This window comes from Canis aureus, chromosome 32 (assembly GCF_053574225.1).
Source record: "Canis aureus isolate CA01 chromosome 32, VMU_Caureus_v.1.0, whole genome shotgun sequence".
Lineage (NCBI taxonomy): Eukaryota > Metazoa > Chordata > Mammalia > Carnivora > Canidae > Canis > Canis aureus.
The window spans coordinates 34,551,765-34,566,555 of NC_135642.1; the positions used below are offsets into that span (position 1 = coordinate 34,551,765).

At 49.3% G+C, this 14,791-nt stretch overlaps 1 protein-coding gene across 5 annotated transcripts in view; it reads right to left on the reverse strand.

Annotated features, from left to right (window-relative positions):
• The window catches only part of IGDCC4 (immunoglobulin superfamily DCC subclass member 4), a 40,344-nt gene that overhangs the window by 18,278 nt on the left and 7,275 nt on the right, over positions 1-14,791 (reverse strand). For 2 of the 5 annotated variants that reach the window (XM_077881515.1, XM_077881514.1), the window contains exons 2-5: positions 12,255-12,599; positions 11,449-11,590; positions 4,584-4,720; positions 3,055-3,195 (exon numbers count right to left, since the gene is read on the reverse strand). In XM_077881515.1, coding sequence (XP_077737641.1) covers positions 3,055-3,195; positions 4,584-4,720; positions 11,449-11,590; positions 12,255-12,599 — 765 coding nt within the window. Of the gene's footprint in view, positions 1-3,054; positions 3,196-4,583; positions 4,721-5,604; positions 5,745-11,448; positions 12,019-12,254; positions 12,600-14,791 lie in introns of those variants that run through there. The other 3 variants (XM_077881517.1, XM_077881518.1, XM_077881516.1) reach the window with 3 other exon arrangements.

Genomic DNA, 14,791 nt, shown 5'->3' on the forward strand with positions numbered 1-14,791 from the left:
GAACTGAAAACCATTTTTAAAGCCCCTGCTTTCTGAACATGAACAGAAAATCCAGAGAAGAAATGCAAATGGCCAAGAAACACACTCAAAAAAGTGTTCAGTTTCACATAATCAGAGAAATGCACACCAAAACACAGATATTAATTTTTACCTATCAAATTGGGAAAGTTTTTAAAAACGGTAAGCTGGGGCACGTGGGTCACTAAGTCGGTTGAGCATCTGCCTTTGGCTTGAGTTATGATCCTGAGGTCCCAGGATGGAGCCCCGCATCCGGCTCTCTGCTCCTTGTGGAGCCTACTTCTCTCTCTCACTCTGCCTACCACTCCCCCTACATGTGCTCTCTCTCTGTCAAAGAAATAAATAAAATCTTTTAAAAAAATAAAAAATAAAAATAAATAAAAAGGGTAAGCTGCCAGAGAAAGGGTAAATGCTGAGAGGGGCTCCACCTTGACTATGACCCAGGGATCCCATTTGTGGGCACCTGTCCCGGGGAGGTATGAACAGGGCTGATCACTATGGTGTTGATTGTAATAGTGGGCATCGGGAAAGGACTTCAAAATTCAACGGTAGGGACTGGCAGATCGCATTATAGTTATATTCAAATGATGGACTATGGTCATTAAAATTGCTTTTTGAAAAAGTTTTAGAGGGACACCTGGGTGACTCAGTGGTTGAGCATCTGCCTTTGGCTCTGGTCGTGATCCCAGGGTCCTGGAATTGAGTCTCACATCACGCTCCTCACAAGGAGCCTGCTTTTCCCTCTGCCTACGCCTCTGCCTCTCTCTGTGTGTCTCTGATGAATAAATAAATAAAATATTTTTTAAAAAAAGAAATAGTTTTAGAGATGGTTATGATATACTGTTGAATTAAAGTAAGACTTGGACTTGTAAATATAGCATGCTCCCAATTTCTGGGAAAAATGTACATGTGCATAGAAAAAGTCTGGAAAGGGGTGCCTGGGTGGTTCAGTCAGTTAAGTGTCTGCCTTCTGCTTGGGTCATGATCCCAGGGTACAGGGATCCAGCCCTACATCAGGCTCCCTGGTCATCGGGGAGTTTGCTTCTCTCTCTTCCTCTGCTCCTCCCTGTTCATGCGTGTTCTTGCTCTTTCTCTCTCTCTCCCTCTCTCTTGCTCACTCACTCTCTGTCTCAGATAAATAAATAAAATCTTTTAAAAAGGCAAAAAAAGAAAAAAGAAAAAATCTGGAAGAAAATACACTTGTATGTTAACTATTTTAATCTCTTTGGGTGGTGGAATTTCTGCTTTTCCCTGGTTTTCTACAACAAACACACATGACCTTCGTAACCAGAAAAAACAAAACAAAAAGCCATGTCTCTTCCCTGACTTGGTGGAGTAAGTTTCTAGAAAAGGAACAGTGACTGGCATCAGGAAGGACATCCTTTTCCAGGCTTTCTCTTCCCAGTCCCTGTCCAGGAGTACTATTAGCAGACTTTCTTCGAGGGAGCTCCCAGGACCACCAGCGTCAGGATTCTCTGGGGCAGCAATTCTCAAATCCTCCGTGTGCACTCGAATCACAGAGTCTCTCAGGGGACCTTGTTAAGATGCAGAGGCCTAGGGCAAGCCCCAGATTCTGCATTTCTAACTAGCTGCAGCGGGTGGGTGCAAAGACCACAATTTCAGTAGCAGGACCTAGGGCAGTTTTAAATATTAAGATTCTTGGCTCACAAACTGTCCAGGCACGAAGGAAGGGAGTCTGCAGTTTTAACAAGCTCCCTGCAACATCCTGATGCAAGGTCAGGATTTGAGAAACACTCAGAACTTCTGGGCGACATCACCTACCCTAATAATAGGGCCTTGCTCGTGCCAGACTCCCTCTAACTAGGCAAGTGTCACAAGTTCAATGAGGTGTGCAGGTCGGGGAAGTCCAAAGATACCAGCACTGTCCAATCTCAGCAGTTCAGTGGGAAGTTGTTCGGTTTATTTTTTTTCTTTAAACTCTACATAATCATTACATACCCTTTTGAACGTGAGATAAAACTTACGAAAAGGAGACAGTGTAGGCTAATAGACTGAGGCAAAGAAGAAAGGTAAAGAAAGTGAGGTTTAAGACTTACTTTTGCCATCAACTTGGGAAAAGTCACTTCTCATTGACAAAGGAAACAAAGATAATCTTTGCTGGGGCGCCTGGGTGCTCAGTGCGTTGAGTGTCTGACACTTGGTTTCAGCTCAGATCATGATCTCAGAGGGGTTGGGCTCCCTGCTCAGTACAGAGTCTGCCTGCCTGTCCCTCCCCTCCCACTCTGCTCTGCTCCCCCTCTTGCATGGCCCTCCCCCCCAGCACTCTCTCTCAAATAAATAAATAAAATCTTTTAAAAATCCTTGCTTTTCTTCCATTCAGAACTGTAGGAAGTGGTGTACCAGAAACAGAACAGGCTCTAAAGTTTGGGCATTAAGCTCTCTGAGCCTCAGTTTCCCCATCTGTCCACTGGGAATAAGAGTCCTCACTCCTACCTCCTTCAAAGGGCTCCTCCAGGCTCTGGCAGGAGGCTGGGTGGAGCGCTCCATAGGCGGCAGAGTGCTGTGTGACCAGCATCCTCACTACCCTGATGGCATCTCGTGTAACGCAGTTCCCCCCGGCACTTATCACTTGCTGCCTGATACTGTCAAATCTCTCTTCCTAAGTATGTATCTTATCTCCCTCACCCAGACGATGAGTGGAGAGGGCAGGATTCCTGTCTCTCTCACCTGACTTTTTTTTTTTTTAATTCACTGTGCCCAGCATGAAGACAAGCACACAAGGCAGCAGCAGCAATCCAAGTGGACCAGCAGTGGGGTCTGTTCTCACCCGACTCTAGGTCTCCCACATTCACTTGCAACACCATTAAGACCACTCTAAATAAGTGGACTCAAAGTGCTTCATAAAGGAAACATACTCCACACTGATTGAGGACTAAGTCTGTCCGGGTGTTCCTCAATCCTGGGAGAGGAGTTCCTGTGACATGGAGTGATCACCCTTATAGCTTCCCAACCCGAGGATACATGAGATGCCACGTCCTCCTTTCCCAAGCCTTCAGGTCACCTCCCTCCACTTACCCTGTCGGACCCAGGACACAAAAGGGATGGGGTCAGCGGAGGCCACACATTCCATCACTACACTCTGGCCCGAAACCACAGTGGTGTTCTCAGGGGCTGCCACAATGACCACGTCCTGCCCCCTGGTGGATGCCAGGGACCCTGGAGAGAGATGGCAGGCAAGCAAGCAGCCTTACCATTAGGTGTCCTTCACCTGATGCTCACAGTCACCTGGTGAGGCACATGGGGTGGGGAACAGCCAGGGTTTCATTGGACAGATGGGAAAAGCAGCTGCAGAGTTTGGCAGAGCTGGGACTGGAACTCAGAGCTCTTTCTCTTGGAGCCAGGAGAGGGATAACCTGGCCTCTGGCATACCACCCCCAATCTCCCCTACCAAATGGAACCCACCCTTCAGGCAGAGGACCATCAGGGTCCTGGGTAGACTTAGAGCCTGGATTTTGAGTCTACAGTCATAGGTTCTGGCTCCAGCACTGCCATTAATGTACTGTGCGACCTTAGGCAAGTCCCTTCTCCAAAGAGCTTTGAGCTCCCCTGTGGGAAAAGGAGGAGGTAGGCTCGAATTTCCTCCACTTGACAGCTCCAGGAGCAGGGGTTCCCTGCCAGGTTCTCCCTGTGACCCAGGCCCCAGGGTTAGCATGGTGAATACCTGGTTTGTCCAGCAGGTGGAGGCAGAGACCCCCTTTCCCTCATAAGGGCCCCAGCACAGGAGGGAGAGTGAACCGGACTCAGAGACCTGCTTACCAGCTAAACCACAGGAAAGTAGGATGGAGTGGAGGTGGGAGGGGTGAGGAGGGGGATGGGAAGAGATGTGCAGAAGGGCAGCGTTGGGCGGAGATGTCATGGCACAGGAAGGCAAGTGAGGCGCCGCTGGGGGAGGCCTGCGCTGAGATCTATTGAGCACCTGCTAGGTGCCAGGCACTTTCTACTCTTATCTCAGCTATTCCCACAACCTCCCTGAGCTAGACATTTGATAACAGCTCAGGGTCACACAGATGGTAAGCAGAGAGGCCAGGATTCAAACCAGATCTTTCTGACCCCAGAGCCTGTGCCCTTCCTACTGCATCACGCCAAGACAGGAGCTTTTCAGAGAAATGGAAAGAACAGGATCACCAGACTGCAGGGAACTGGATTTGCAGTGCCCAGCCAGCAGCAAGGGGTGAATCTGCTCATGCCCAGAGGGCGGGGACCAGGGCTTCAGGGCACTGATACCTGCCTTCGGATGCCTTCCCTCCCCCCTCCCTCCCGTTTGTCCCTACCTGGGGATGCCCCACTCAACCTTAGGGAGCACGAGCATCTTGTTGGAAGAGAGCCCAGGCCTGGGAGTCTGAAGTCTCGGGTTCCAGCTCCAGCTCTATCTCTGACTTGCTAGGTGGTACTGCCCTCTCTGGGCTTCCTCACCGCACCTGCCCAATGGCACTCCTACACTGTCACCTGTTTAAAGGCAGAGCCTGGGCCTCAGGAGGTACCTCTCAGCTCTGATGTGGCTGATGTCAGAAGACCCCATTCCCCCACCCAGCCTGCCCCCGTACCTCTTCGGGCCACGCTGAGCACGGCCTCGTGGCTGAAGCGCTGGCGGACTGAGCTGGTGGCCACGCAGCGGTAGGAGCCTGCATCACTTTCCTGAATGTCCAGGATCTGGAGGACCCCGTTGGGAAGAGTGATGAGCCTTGGGAAGGGGGAAAGGGCACCTATGAGATGGGCAGGAGCTCCGCAGGGAGCGGTCCTGGGCCCACCTCCCCCTCCAGCTTGAACTACCCAAGGCATCTCACTTTCAAGCATCATTCATACTAAAAAACACAAACTAAAGCTGTGAGATACCATTTTTACCTATCAGGTTGGTAAAGATCAAAAGGTTTAAGGACACCCTGTGTGGATGAGGGAATGGGGGAAGGTCCCCCTGTGGTCATGCCAATCGATACACCTGCCTGCAAGGGCAAGCCGGTAACAGAATCAACCCTGCACGTGCCTTTCAACCCAGCAACACTGCTTTGAGGACTCTCTCCCACGGATATTCTCAGGCATGTACACAAAAACATGTTTAATGATATTCACTCGAGCACGGTTACACAATGGTGGAAGACTGGGAATAATCCAAGTGTCCATCTGTGGGGTGGGAGCTAACTAAATCGGTTTGGGTACATTCATACAATGGAATGCTAGACAGCTGTTAAAAAGGAGGCAGCTCCATGTGTCCTGAAACAGGACGATTTCCAAAGTATGTTTGGTACAGAACAGTGTGTGGGGATATGCGCACTTGTACGCTTGCACTGAAGGTCCCTGGTAATGGTGGTTGTCTCTGGGGAGGGGACCTGGGATCCTGGGGCTGATGGTGGGAGACTTACTTTTTATCATATAGCCTTCTATACAACATGAACTTATCTACCCCCTGCCTATATTACCTTCTCCCTCCCTGATAAAAATCCCTTTTATTCACACAATGTCATCTGACCCTCAAAACAGTCTGAAGAGATAGCAGGCATCACAATCTCCATTTTACTGGTGACAAAACTAAGGCTTCAGAGGCACTAGGGTGTTTTCCCAGGGACTCACAGCTGGAGCAGAGTTGAAACTTGAATCCAGGTCTTCTGGTGCCAAATCCCATGTTCTTCCCACTTGCCTGTCTCAGCAGCCATCAGATGGCTAGGGAAGGGATGGGGTCCCTGGGAAGCCCCAGTCAATACACACACTACCTAGGAGGGGTAAGGATGGATGAAGGTGGTATTCTCTGCCCTATTGGTTAAAGGGTTGGAAAGCAGCTCAGGTTAGAAAGGTCTGGAGCCCTTGCTTGGGAGATAGTGCAATGGAGGCAAGGCTGTATCCTTGCAGAGGACACTGGGGTGGTGGTAAGTGGAGTGGGCTCTGGTTCAAGTGGAGGGGGTGGGTGGTGGGTCTTCCTGAATCCTCCATCTATGATCCTTGAAAGATTAGCTCATGTTTGAGAGTCCCAGTTTCTCAATAGAGCAAACGCTGCTGGTCCCTGGATGTAGGCTAGGCCAAGGTCAGAGAGATAATGGGGCAGCAGCGTGCCTGATGAAGGTCCATGGCTCATGGAGAAACGGGGTATGAAACAACCCAAACACAGGAGAGAAGAACTAGCTCAAGGGTATTGGGAGAAAATTCTGGCCACAGACCTGGTAACTGCTATGGCCCAAAGACTTAGAGAATGAGCATAAACCTGCTTCACTCCCTCCCTCATCCCACAGGCAAATCCATCTGGTGTCTCACCCTCAGCTCCAGCAGCTGCTTGCCTCAGTGCCGGGGCCAGCAGGGGAGAAGGCACATGGAGGAAAGGGTGGCTAGAGGTAAAATCCTGGGCCAGGAAACTTTGATGGGAAAGGACAAATGGGAAGGAAGGAAGGAAGGAAGGAAGGAAAGAAGGAAGGAAGGAAAGAAAAGGAAGGAAGGAAAGAAGAAGGAAGGAAGGAAGGAAGGAAGGAAGGAAGGAAGGAAGGAAGGAAGGAAGGAAAGAAAAGGAAGGAAGGAAAGAAGAAGGAAGGAAGGAAGGAAGGAAGGAAGGAAGGAAGGAAGGAAGGAAAGAAAAGGAAGGAAGGAAAGAAAAGGAAGGAAGGAAAGAAGAAGGAAGGAAGGAAGGAAGGAAGGAAGGAAGGAAGGAAGGAAAGGGAGGAAAGGATAGCTCTTTTCTGATGTGGTGTCATCACTGAGCCAACAGAAGTGGGATGAAACCACTTTCACTGTTCATCTAAAATCTTTTGTTTTGTTAAAATGTGTTTTTAGAAGCTCTGTCCTTGGAAAGATGTCCAAGATATATTGGTTAGTGGGGGCGGGGGGAGTCACAAAACAGTGTTTATGAAGCAGTTCTATGTTTGGAAACTAGATAAATGATATGTTAGGATATGCACAGAAAAAGTCAAGGGCAGTAAAGCTCACATCATTCAGGGAGGTTTTCTCTGGCAGTGCGATCACCGGGAATGCTTATTTGTTGTGTTTAAAATTTTTTTCTTGAATATTTATTAGGTTGGAAATATAAAACTTTTAAAAATTGAAACTGAAAAAGGCATATGCCCTTGAACACTGTGTGGAACTCCCAGCTCTCACACAAGAGAAGCTGTGACATAGAGGAGAGAACTGGTTTCAGCAGATGTGATTTTACCAAGCGACATCACATGTCTGGGCCTTGGGTTTCTCATCTGAAAAATGGGTTAAATAATTCTGTCCTGCCTAATTCAAAATCCCGACCCTAATGTGTTAGGAGCTCACATTAGATAATGGACACAAACACTATCTAAGAACTGCAGATTCTAAACACACATTTACAATGATATAAACTGTACACATATTTTAAAAGATTGGGGAGGGAAAAATCACAATAAACAACTGTCTGTGTCCAGTTGGTAGGTGATTTTTTCCCATTGAATTGGTATGCTTTATTATTGTAAAATTAATTCAAACCTCAAATAAAACAAAATAACTACTTCTAAAATGAAAAGCGACCTCTCTCCAAAAGGAAAGGATCATTCCCTTTCCAAGCCTGAGCTTGAGCCTGCTGCCCCGCCTCCCAAAAGGGATTCAAGAACACAGCAGAGGGGGGCGCCCGGGTGGCTCCATCGATAGAGCATCTGTCTGCCTCGGGCTCACGTCCGGATCCCAGGGTCCTGGGATTGAGCCCCATATTGGGCTCTCTGCTCAGTGGGGAGTCTGCTTCTCCCTCTCCCTGCTCCCCCTGCTTGTGCTCCCTCGTGCTCTGTCAAATAAATAAGTAAAATTAAAAAAAAAAAAAAAAAAAGAACACAGCAAAGGGGCACCTGGTTTACTTAGTGGGTAGAGAATAAGCCACTTGATCATGGGGTCATGAGGTTCAGCCCCAGGTTGGGCATAGAGATTATTTTTTAAAAAAAAGTACACAGTAGAAACTACACAGCTGCTCTGAATTTCAGAAAGATCAAGGAGCCCCGACCCCAAGCCCTTCAGAGATCCACCTAGGGAAAAGGGACCCTGGCTGAGGGTCACAGGGGGTTGACAGACACCCTAGGTACTGGGAGATGGGTAGGGTGGAAGGCTGGACCGGGAAGCCTAAGGTACTGAGGTCCATTGATGCTCTGTTTTTAAGTGTGAGTGAATGGTGATAACAAAACGACTTCAAGTGGATCCAGACACACATTTTTTTATCCCAGTGGTTGTGTATTTATTTTTATGACTACCTTATATTTATGGTAAGTCTTGCTGGTTTTCCATTTTACTGCAGTGAGATAATGTTCCTTTTTAGTACGTGTTAAAGTTACAAAAGAGAGCCGATTTAAAGAAATGTATTAAGTAAGTGATTGAATAAATGGCTTCGGAATGGCCAAAATTATAAAGGGGGTTTGTGAATTCCTAGGATTTGGGAAACATTGCTCTCATTGATTACTGGTTCCCATGGAAAGAAAATTATCCCCTATCATTAGAAATTAGTATAAGTACCAGTGAATTGCCTTGGGGTCTAATCTTCACCATCAGCTCCAAAAATATGCATATATACCTTGGCAGAGTGTGTTTATTAACTGCACATGTGTGCACCCAACGCCAAGGCATATGGTCTCCTCCAAACCGCTGGGCTGAGCTTATGAATAGCATATTTGTACATGTACTATATCTGGGCATGTGTAAAAATACATACCTTGGGCATAATCAAGTTGCTGTTTTAGACATTTCTTTATTTCCCCCACACAATGTGCCAGGACATGCTAGCCTGGCTTATTTATAGCTAAGGATCACTTTTCAGAGGACTTGGGGGCAAACATTCTGAGAGCCCAGGAACTGGCAGCTCCAGACTTCTGGGAGAGGCCTGTGGCTTCGTAGAATGACGCCTGAACTAGATGTTGAGAGGCGAGGGAGGCCTACTGCTTGCTGAGAAACTCTGGGGGAAGTCACTTCTCTGCTCGGAGCCACAGTTGGACCACCTGACTTCTAAGCCCATCTGCAGCATGAACTTCTTCAGACCTTGCAGCTTCCCCACCCCAACCACCAAATCACAAGGGGCCTGTGTGTCATTTGTGCCAGGTTTCTGGCATCCCACACTCTGTGTCCTAGTTCTGTGACCTGGGCCGAGTTTCTTCTGTCTCTGGTCCTCAGTTCTCTCACAAAACAATCCAGATAATAATATCTGCAATAACCATATGCGTAGACCACAGGAAGGATGCTCATGGTGTGTTAAGTGAAGAAAAAGTAGAAGTTGCTCTATAATTCCATTTTTGTTTTGGGAAAAAGGGTGAATGAGCAAAAAAATCCAGCATGGGGGCACCTCGGCTGGCTCAGTAGGTAGAATGTGTAATTCTTGATCTAGGGGTCGTGAGTCTGAGCCCCACATTGGGAGTTTACTTAAAATAAGCAAACAAACAAACAAAAAAAACCCAGTATGTGCAGTAAGACACAAACTTTAAAAGAGGATATTGGGGTGCCTGGGTGGCTCAGTGGTTGAGCATCTGCCTTCGGCTCCGGTCATGATCCCGGGATCCTGGGATGGAGTTCCACATTGGGCTCCCCACGGGGAATCTGCTTCTCCCTCTGCCTGTGTCTATGCCCCACCCCCTCTGTCTCCTATGAATAAATAAATAAAATCTTTAAAAAAAATAAATAAAAGAGGATATTTATAAAAATTCCAGAGGATAGCCATCAAAACTAATAGAGGCTGTCTATGCGCAATAAGTGTTTCTTCTGTTTTTGCATATGTGAATGTGAAAAATCCATCTTCCAGGAATATAACCTAAAAGTAAATAGAGGAAAATATGGAAAACATGAAATACCTACCTTGAAAGATGATGGGAAGGATTAAGGGAGAAAACAGCTCTCATTAAATGGGGCCTATCATGCCTTTCGACATGCAGCAATTTCTCTGCTCTCTCCTACTCTCTCCAGGGGCTGCCAAGAGTAGGCTCTCCCTTGGTTCTCACTTAGCAACCCCCAAGAAGCACCGACCAAGGGGCCCACATTTGGAAGGCACAGAAGTTAAAGCGTCAGCCAGCGCTACAAAGGCTGGTCAGCACTTCCAGTGTCGCTCCCTAGAATGCTCACTCATGGGATGTTAACTGGGTTAACACAGCAAGAGAGGCTGTGGGCAGATGAGTCTAGGAAGTGCTGGGTTCAATGAGCTTAACAGGCTTTCCATACAGGGCTTCTCAGAGCCTTGTCAACTCCAAGGGGGGGATTTAGAGGCAGTTTTCCCAGCGTTATTTGACCACAGAATACTTTTCCTCAAGAAGCACCTTTAGTGACTAATGTGCTACAAAGAACAGTGACCTAATCCAACCCTTTCATTTTTTTTCTTTTCCTTTAATTTTATACATGGGGAGGATGAAGCTGAGTGAGAAGGGACTCTGTGAAGAGCAACAGGCTAAGCAATCATCCACATCAGCACCTTGACCTCCTACCCTTCTTCCTCTGTTACAACTGTTGCAGGGATGTGCCCTGTCACTTTTCCACCCAGAAATTTCTTTCACTTCCACCCCTACGTAGATATGAGCAAAAGTCAGAGGAGCTGGGACAACTCAACACACGCAAGACAGATGAGTCTCAAGGCAGGGAGACTTGGAAACCAGTGTTTCTGAGCCCAAGGAGCCCTACGTCCACCAGGAGAGAAGGAGAGAGCAAGCTGGTAACTACAGCTAGAGAGCTGGGGAGGTGGGGGGATGCTGGAAAGGCCTTGGAGCTACATTTCCAAAGATGTAAGAATCCATAGGGTGACAATCCTGTTTTGATGCCAGCTTGAAGTCCACAAAAGCAAATGAGCCTCGTGCTTCCTGCTCTTGCTGCATACATCTGGGCCTCCCCAGGAGGCCACAGAAGTCCTGGGTCTAGATTCTGCTTCTCTTTCACCCAAGAAACTCTTCCCTGGGATCACTCTACCTACCCACTATCTTGATGAAGAGGGAGCAGGGTAAAATGGGAAGGGTCTCCACAACCAACCCCCCCACCCTATTTATCAGATCCTGCAAACCACGGGATGGAGTTGAGAGAGGAAAAAGGTTATGCATCCTGGGTAGCACCTCCAGAGGATCCCGGCAGAGAGAAAAGCCTCCCAGCAGTGTTTGTGCTCTTAACGGACAAACTTCCTGCCACTGACTCACTGTGTGGCCTTGGAAGAAAGGTAGCTTCTCTCTGGCCCTTAGTCTCCTCAATAAGGCAAGTGATTGGACTAGATAAGCTCTGAAGGACTCTATCACTGCTCTCTATCCAAGCTCCATAGCTTAGTGGGAGGCATTCTTTGCAGGGAACAAAAAGTGCTTGCCCAGCTTCTCTTTGGGGCCTAAGTGAGCTGAGAGTCCAGCCATGGTTGTTCCTATGTCAGTCTAGACAAATGGAGCCACCATGACCCTCAGTATCCTGCTTCCAGAGCTCATCCCAGGGCCCTCTCTGGCCCCCCACTGGGACCCACTCCCCACTCCCCTATAGGACACTCACCGAGGCTCCTCAGCCACTGGTACCTGGTCCTTCTCCCAAGTAATGACGGGCGCTGGCAGCCCTTCGATGTGGCACTCGAACCGAGCAGTCCCATTCTCTTCCACCACCTGAGACTCCGGGTGTAGAGAGAAGCCTGCGAGTGCTGGGGGTGAGGTCGGTGAGACGTGGGCAGGGACAGCAGAGGAGCACGGGAAAGAGAGGGGGCACAGACAGTGAAACACATACACACATGCACATATGCACACGTGCACAGACACACAGAAGCGCAGGGAGACAGAAGCACAGGTAGGGCAAGTCCCAGCCCACAGACAGTTGAAGAGGCAGCAGGGGGATGAGAAGTGGTGATTATTGGTCAGACACTGTGTCAGAATGAATTGCATTGCCCCCCGCCAACATCACCATGATGGTCAGCCTGCAGTAAGAAGCACATTTCTTCTGGCCTAAAGTTATTTCATGAGGATCTGTGCCTCCTGAGAACCCCGAAGGGGTGAGCGGGGTGATGGGGCTTGACTCCAGGCAGTCCACCTGCTCCAGTGCCCCAGTCTCTTACCAGCCTTTCTGGCAGGCTTCCTGGGGGAGAACACAACTTAGACTCTCAAACTCAAAGGGGAACAAAAGGAGGAGGAAGAAAAGGAGAGGTGGGAAGAAGGTAGCCAGACCAGGAAAGGACCTATTGAGTGGGACAAGAGGCAGGGAAAGGGGGGTGGGCTCAAGAGACAGGCTTTGTGCAAGGAGGTAATGGGGATCCCACTTCCCATACCCCAGGCTTCCTGGGTCTCAGCTCAGACCCCAATGCAGGCACTTACTGGCAAGCTTGACCACCGCAGCCTGGCTGGCCACTACTCCAAGGGGGCCATGGGCCAGGCAGGAATAGCTGCCCTCAATGACCGCGACGGCCCCAGGGGCTCCCTCATCACTGTCGTCCGGTGCTCGTGGCTGGGACAGCCACAGGGAGCCATTGGGTAGCAAGCGCAGGTGGTCGAGCTCCGGCAGGGCGCCTCCGTCCTTGCTCCACGTGATGCTGGTGGGGGGTCCAGCAGACCCCAGACTACAGCCCAGCACTGCAGCTTGCCCTGGACCCAGGATCACTTGCAGTGGCCCTGCACCACAGCTCAGCTCCACGGTGGTCTCCTGGGGCCACGGCAGCTCCCCTGCAGAGAGAGGTCGGACACCAGGGCCATCAGCGGGTATCTTCCCACCACCTCCCACAGCCTCCAGGTCCTGAGTCACCCACCGAGGGGCTAGGGCGACTCACGGAAAGACAGGTCTCATGGAGAGACTGCTGTCTGGATCCTGGCTCTGCCCCTACCACGTGGGATCTTGGGCAATCTGCCGCTCTTCTCCATGCTCACCTTCCCTGGCTGCTCGGCTTCCTCATCCACCAAAAAACACCATTCATAGCAACAGTCTTCATAATAGGCAAAAAAGGAGAAACAACCCAAATGCCCATTGCTTGATGAATGGATAAATATCACACTCAGCCATCAAAAGAAATGAAGTACCAATACCGATACTTGCTCCATGGAGGAACTTGAAAAACTTTATGCCAAGTGAAAGAGGCCAATCACAAAATGCTACATATGATATGATCTCATGTCTGTGAAATGTCCAGAATAGGCAAATCCAGAGACGGAAAGTAGATTAATGGCTGCCAGGGGCTGGGGAGAGACAAGAATGAAGAGCTATGGTGAAAGGATATGAGGTTTCCTTTGGGGGTGATAGGAATGTTCTGGAATTAGACAGTGGTGATGGTTGTGCAACTATGTGAGCATACTAAAAACCACTGATGTGTACACTGTAGACGGTGAATTCTGTGGTGTGTGAATTGTATATCAATTAGAAAGGACACAGGAATTCCTTCCTCATAGTGCTGTTGTAAGCCAGGGGTAGGAAAGGAGTACCCCACGGTGTCTGGTCCAGCACAGAACTGGCACTCGCTAATGTCATCCCTCATCCCTCCCTGGAACCTTACATACCATCTTGACCACTAGCACCCCACCTACTTCTGCTTGGTGACAGGAGGGGCTAAGCCTTCCTTTCTACAGCTCATTTTCCTGAGGTCACTCAGCACACCAGAGCCTGTCTCCAGGGGCCCCAGAGGAACCTACAGCTCCAACACGGCCCCATGCCATAAAAGGGATGAGTAGGGGGAAAAGGAGGAAGGGAATGTCACCCCAGGGTTAAGGCAAAAACCTCACAAAGGCCAATGCTTATCACTTCAACCAACATTTCAACAAGGCCCAGTAACCATTACTCATAGGGAAGTGGTTGGCTCTCCCAGTTGTGTCTTCCAGAAGGTTGACTTGATGCCTCCTTGTCCCATACAAGCTCAAGAGCCCAAGGTCCCTTCTCATTCTCCGGCCTGAGACTTTGCTTAAAGGTAGAATGGCGCATCTGACAGTGAACCACGGACAAAGGTGAGTATAGTGGCACGTACCTACTACGAGGCAGGTCTGGGCAGGCAGCCACGGGAGGGCATGCAGAAAGCCAAATGGCTTGGGAATCAGGCAGCCCTCAGTTCCGGACCTGGCTCTGTCACAGTCTAGCTATGTGGCCTTGGGCCAGTCACTTCTCCTTCTGGACGTTAATTCACTCAAACGTAGCAGGTGATGTCTGGGATTCTATGATGTTAGGATGATTCAGTGAATAATCATACCTGGACGTATCTACGCCTAAGCAAACACACAGAACATCTAGACACACACACACTGTAGACACGACCTTCCACACCTCAACGCATGCACCCCAGTTTCTGCCACACTCATCAAAACTTGGACTTGATGAGGTCCCACACTTAGGACCCCTGTCTGTCCCCAGGCTCTCTTCCCAGCGCTTCTAAAGAAAAATAAGACTGAACTGCAAAGAGAAGTCCCAGCTGGCCGAGATAAGGAGGCCAGGGCAGAGCCAGGGCTCTGACACTGCAGGGTGAAGGGTGGACAGGACCCTGCATTTCTTAATTCACCAGGAAGGCCCTGCTGGCGCGCCTCCCCGCTGCTCAGCTCGGCTCAGCATTACGGATGGATGCGTGCAGGGAGAAGGCAGCCTTGTCCTCACCCAGTGTCCATTCTGCTTGGGGAAACCCAACTGGCATTCACATCACCTCAGCCTCTTGGCTGTGGCGGGAAGAGCATTTAACCTTGGGGCAGAACAGAAGATCGAGTTTCCGGTCTTGCTGCTCCACCTACCAGCTGTGTGACCGGCCACTTAACCTCCCTGGGCCTTAGTTTCCACATCTGTAAAATGAGGATGATACTACCAAGCCTGCGAGGAGTAGGCAAGATGACACATGTCAGCGCAGCAGCCATCAAGGGACCGCAGCTCATTGTTTAATGGTACTTCTTGA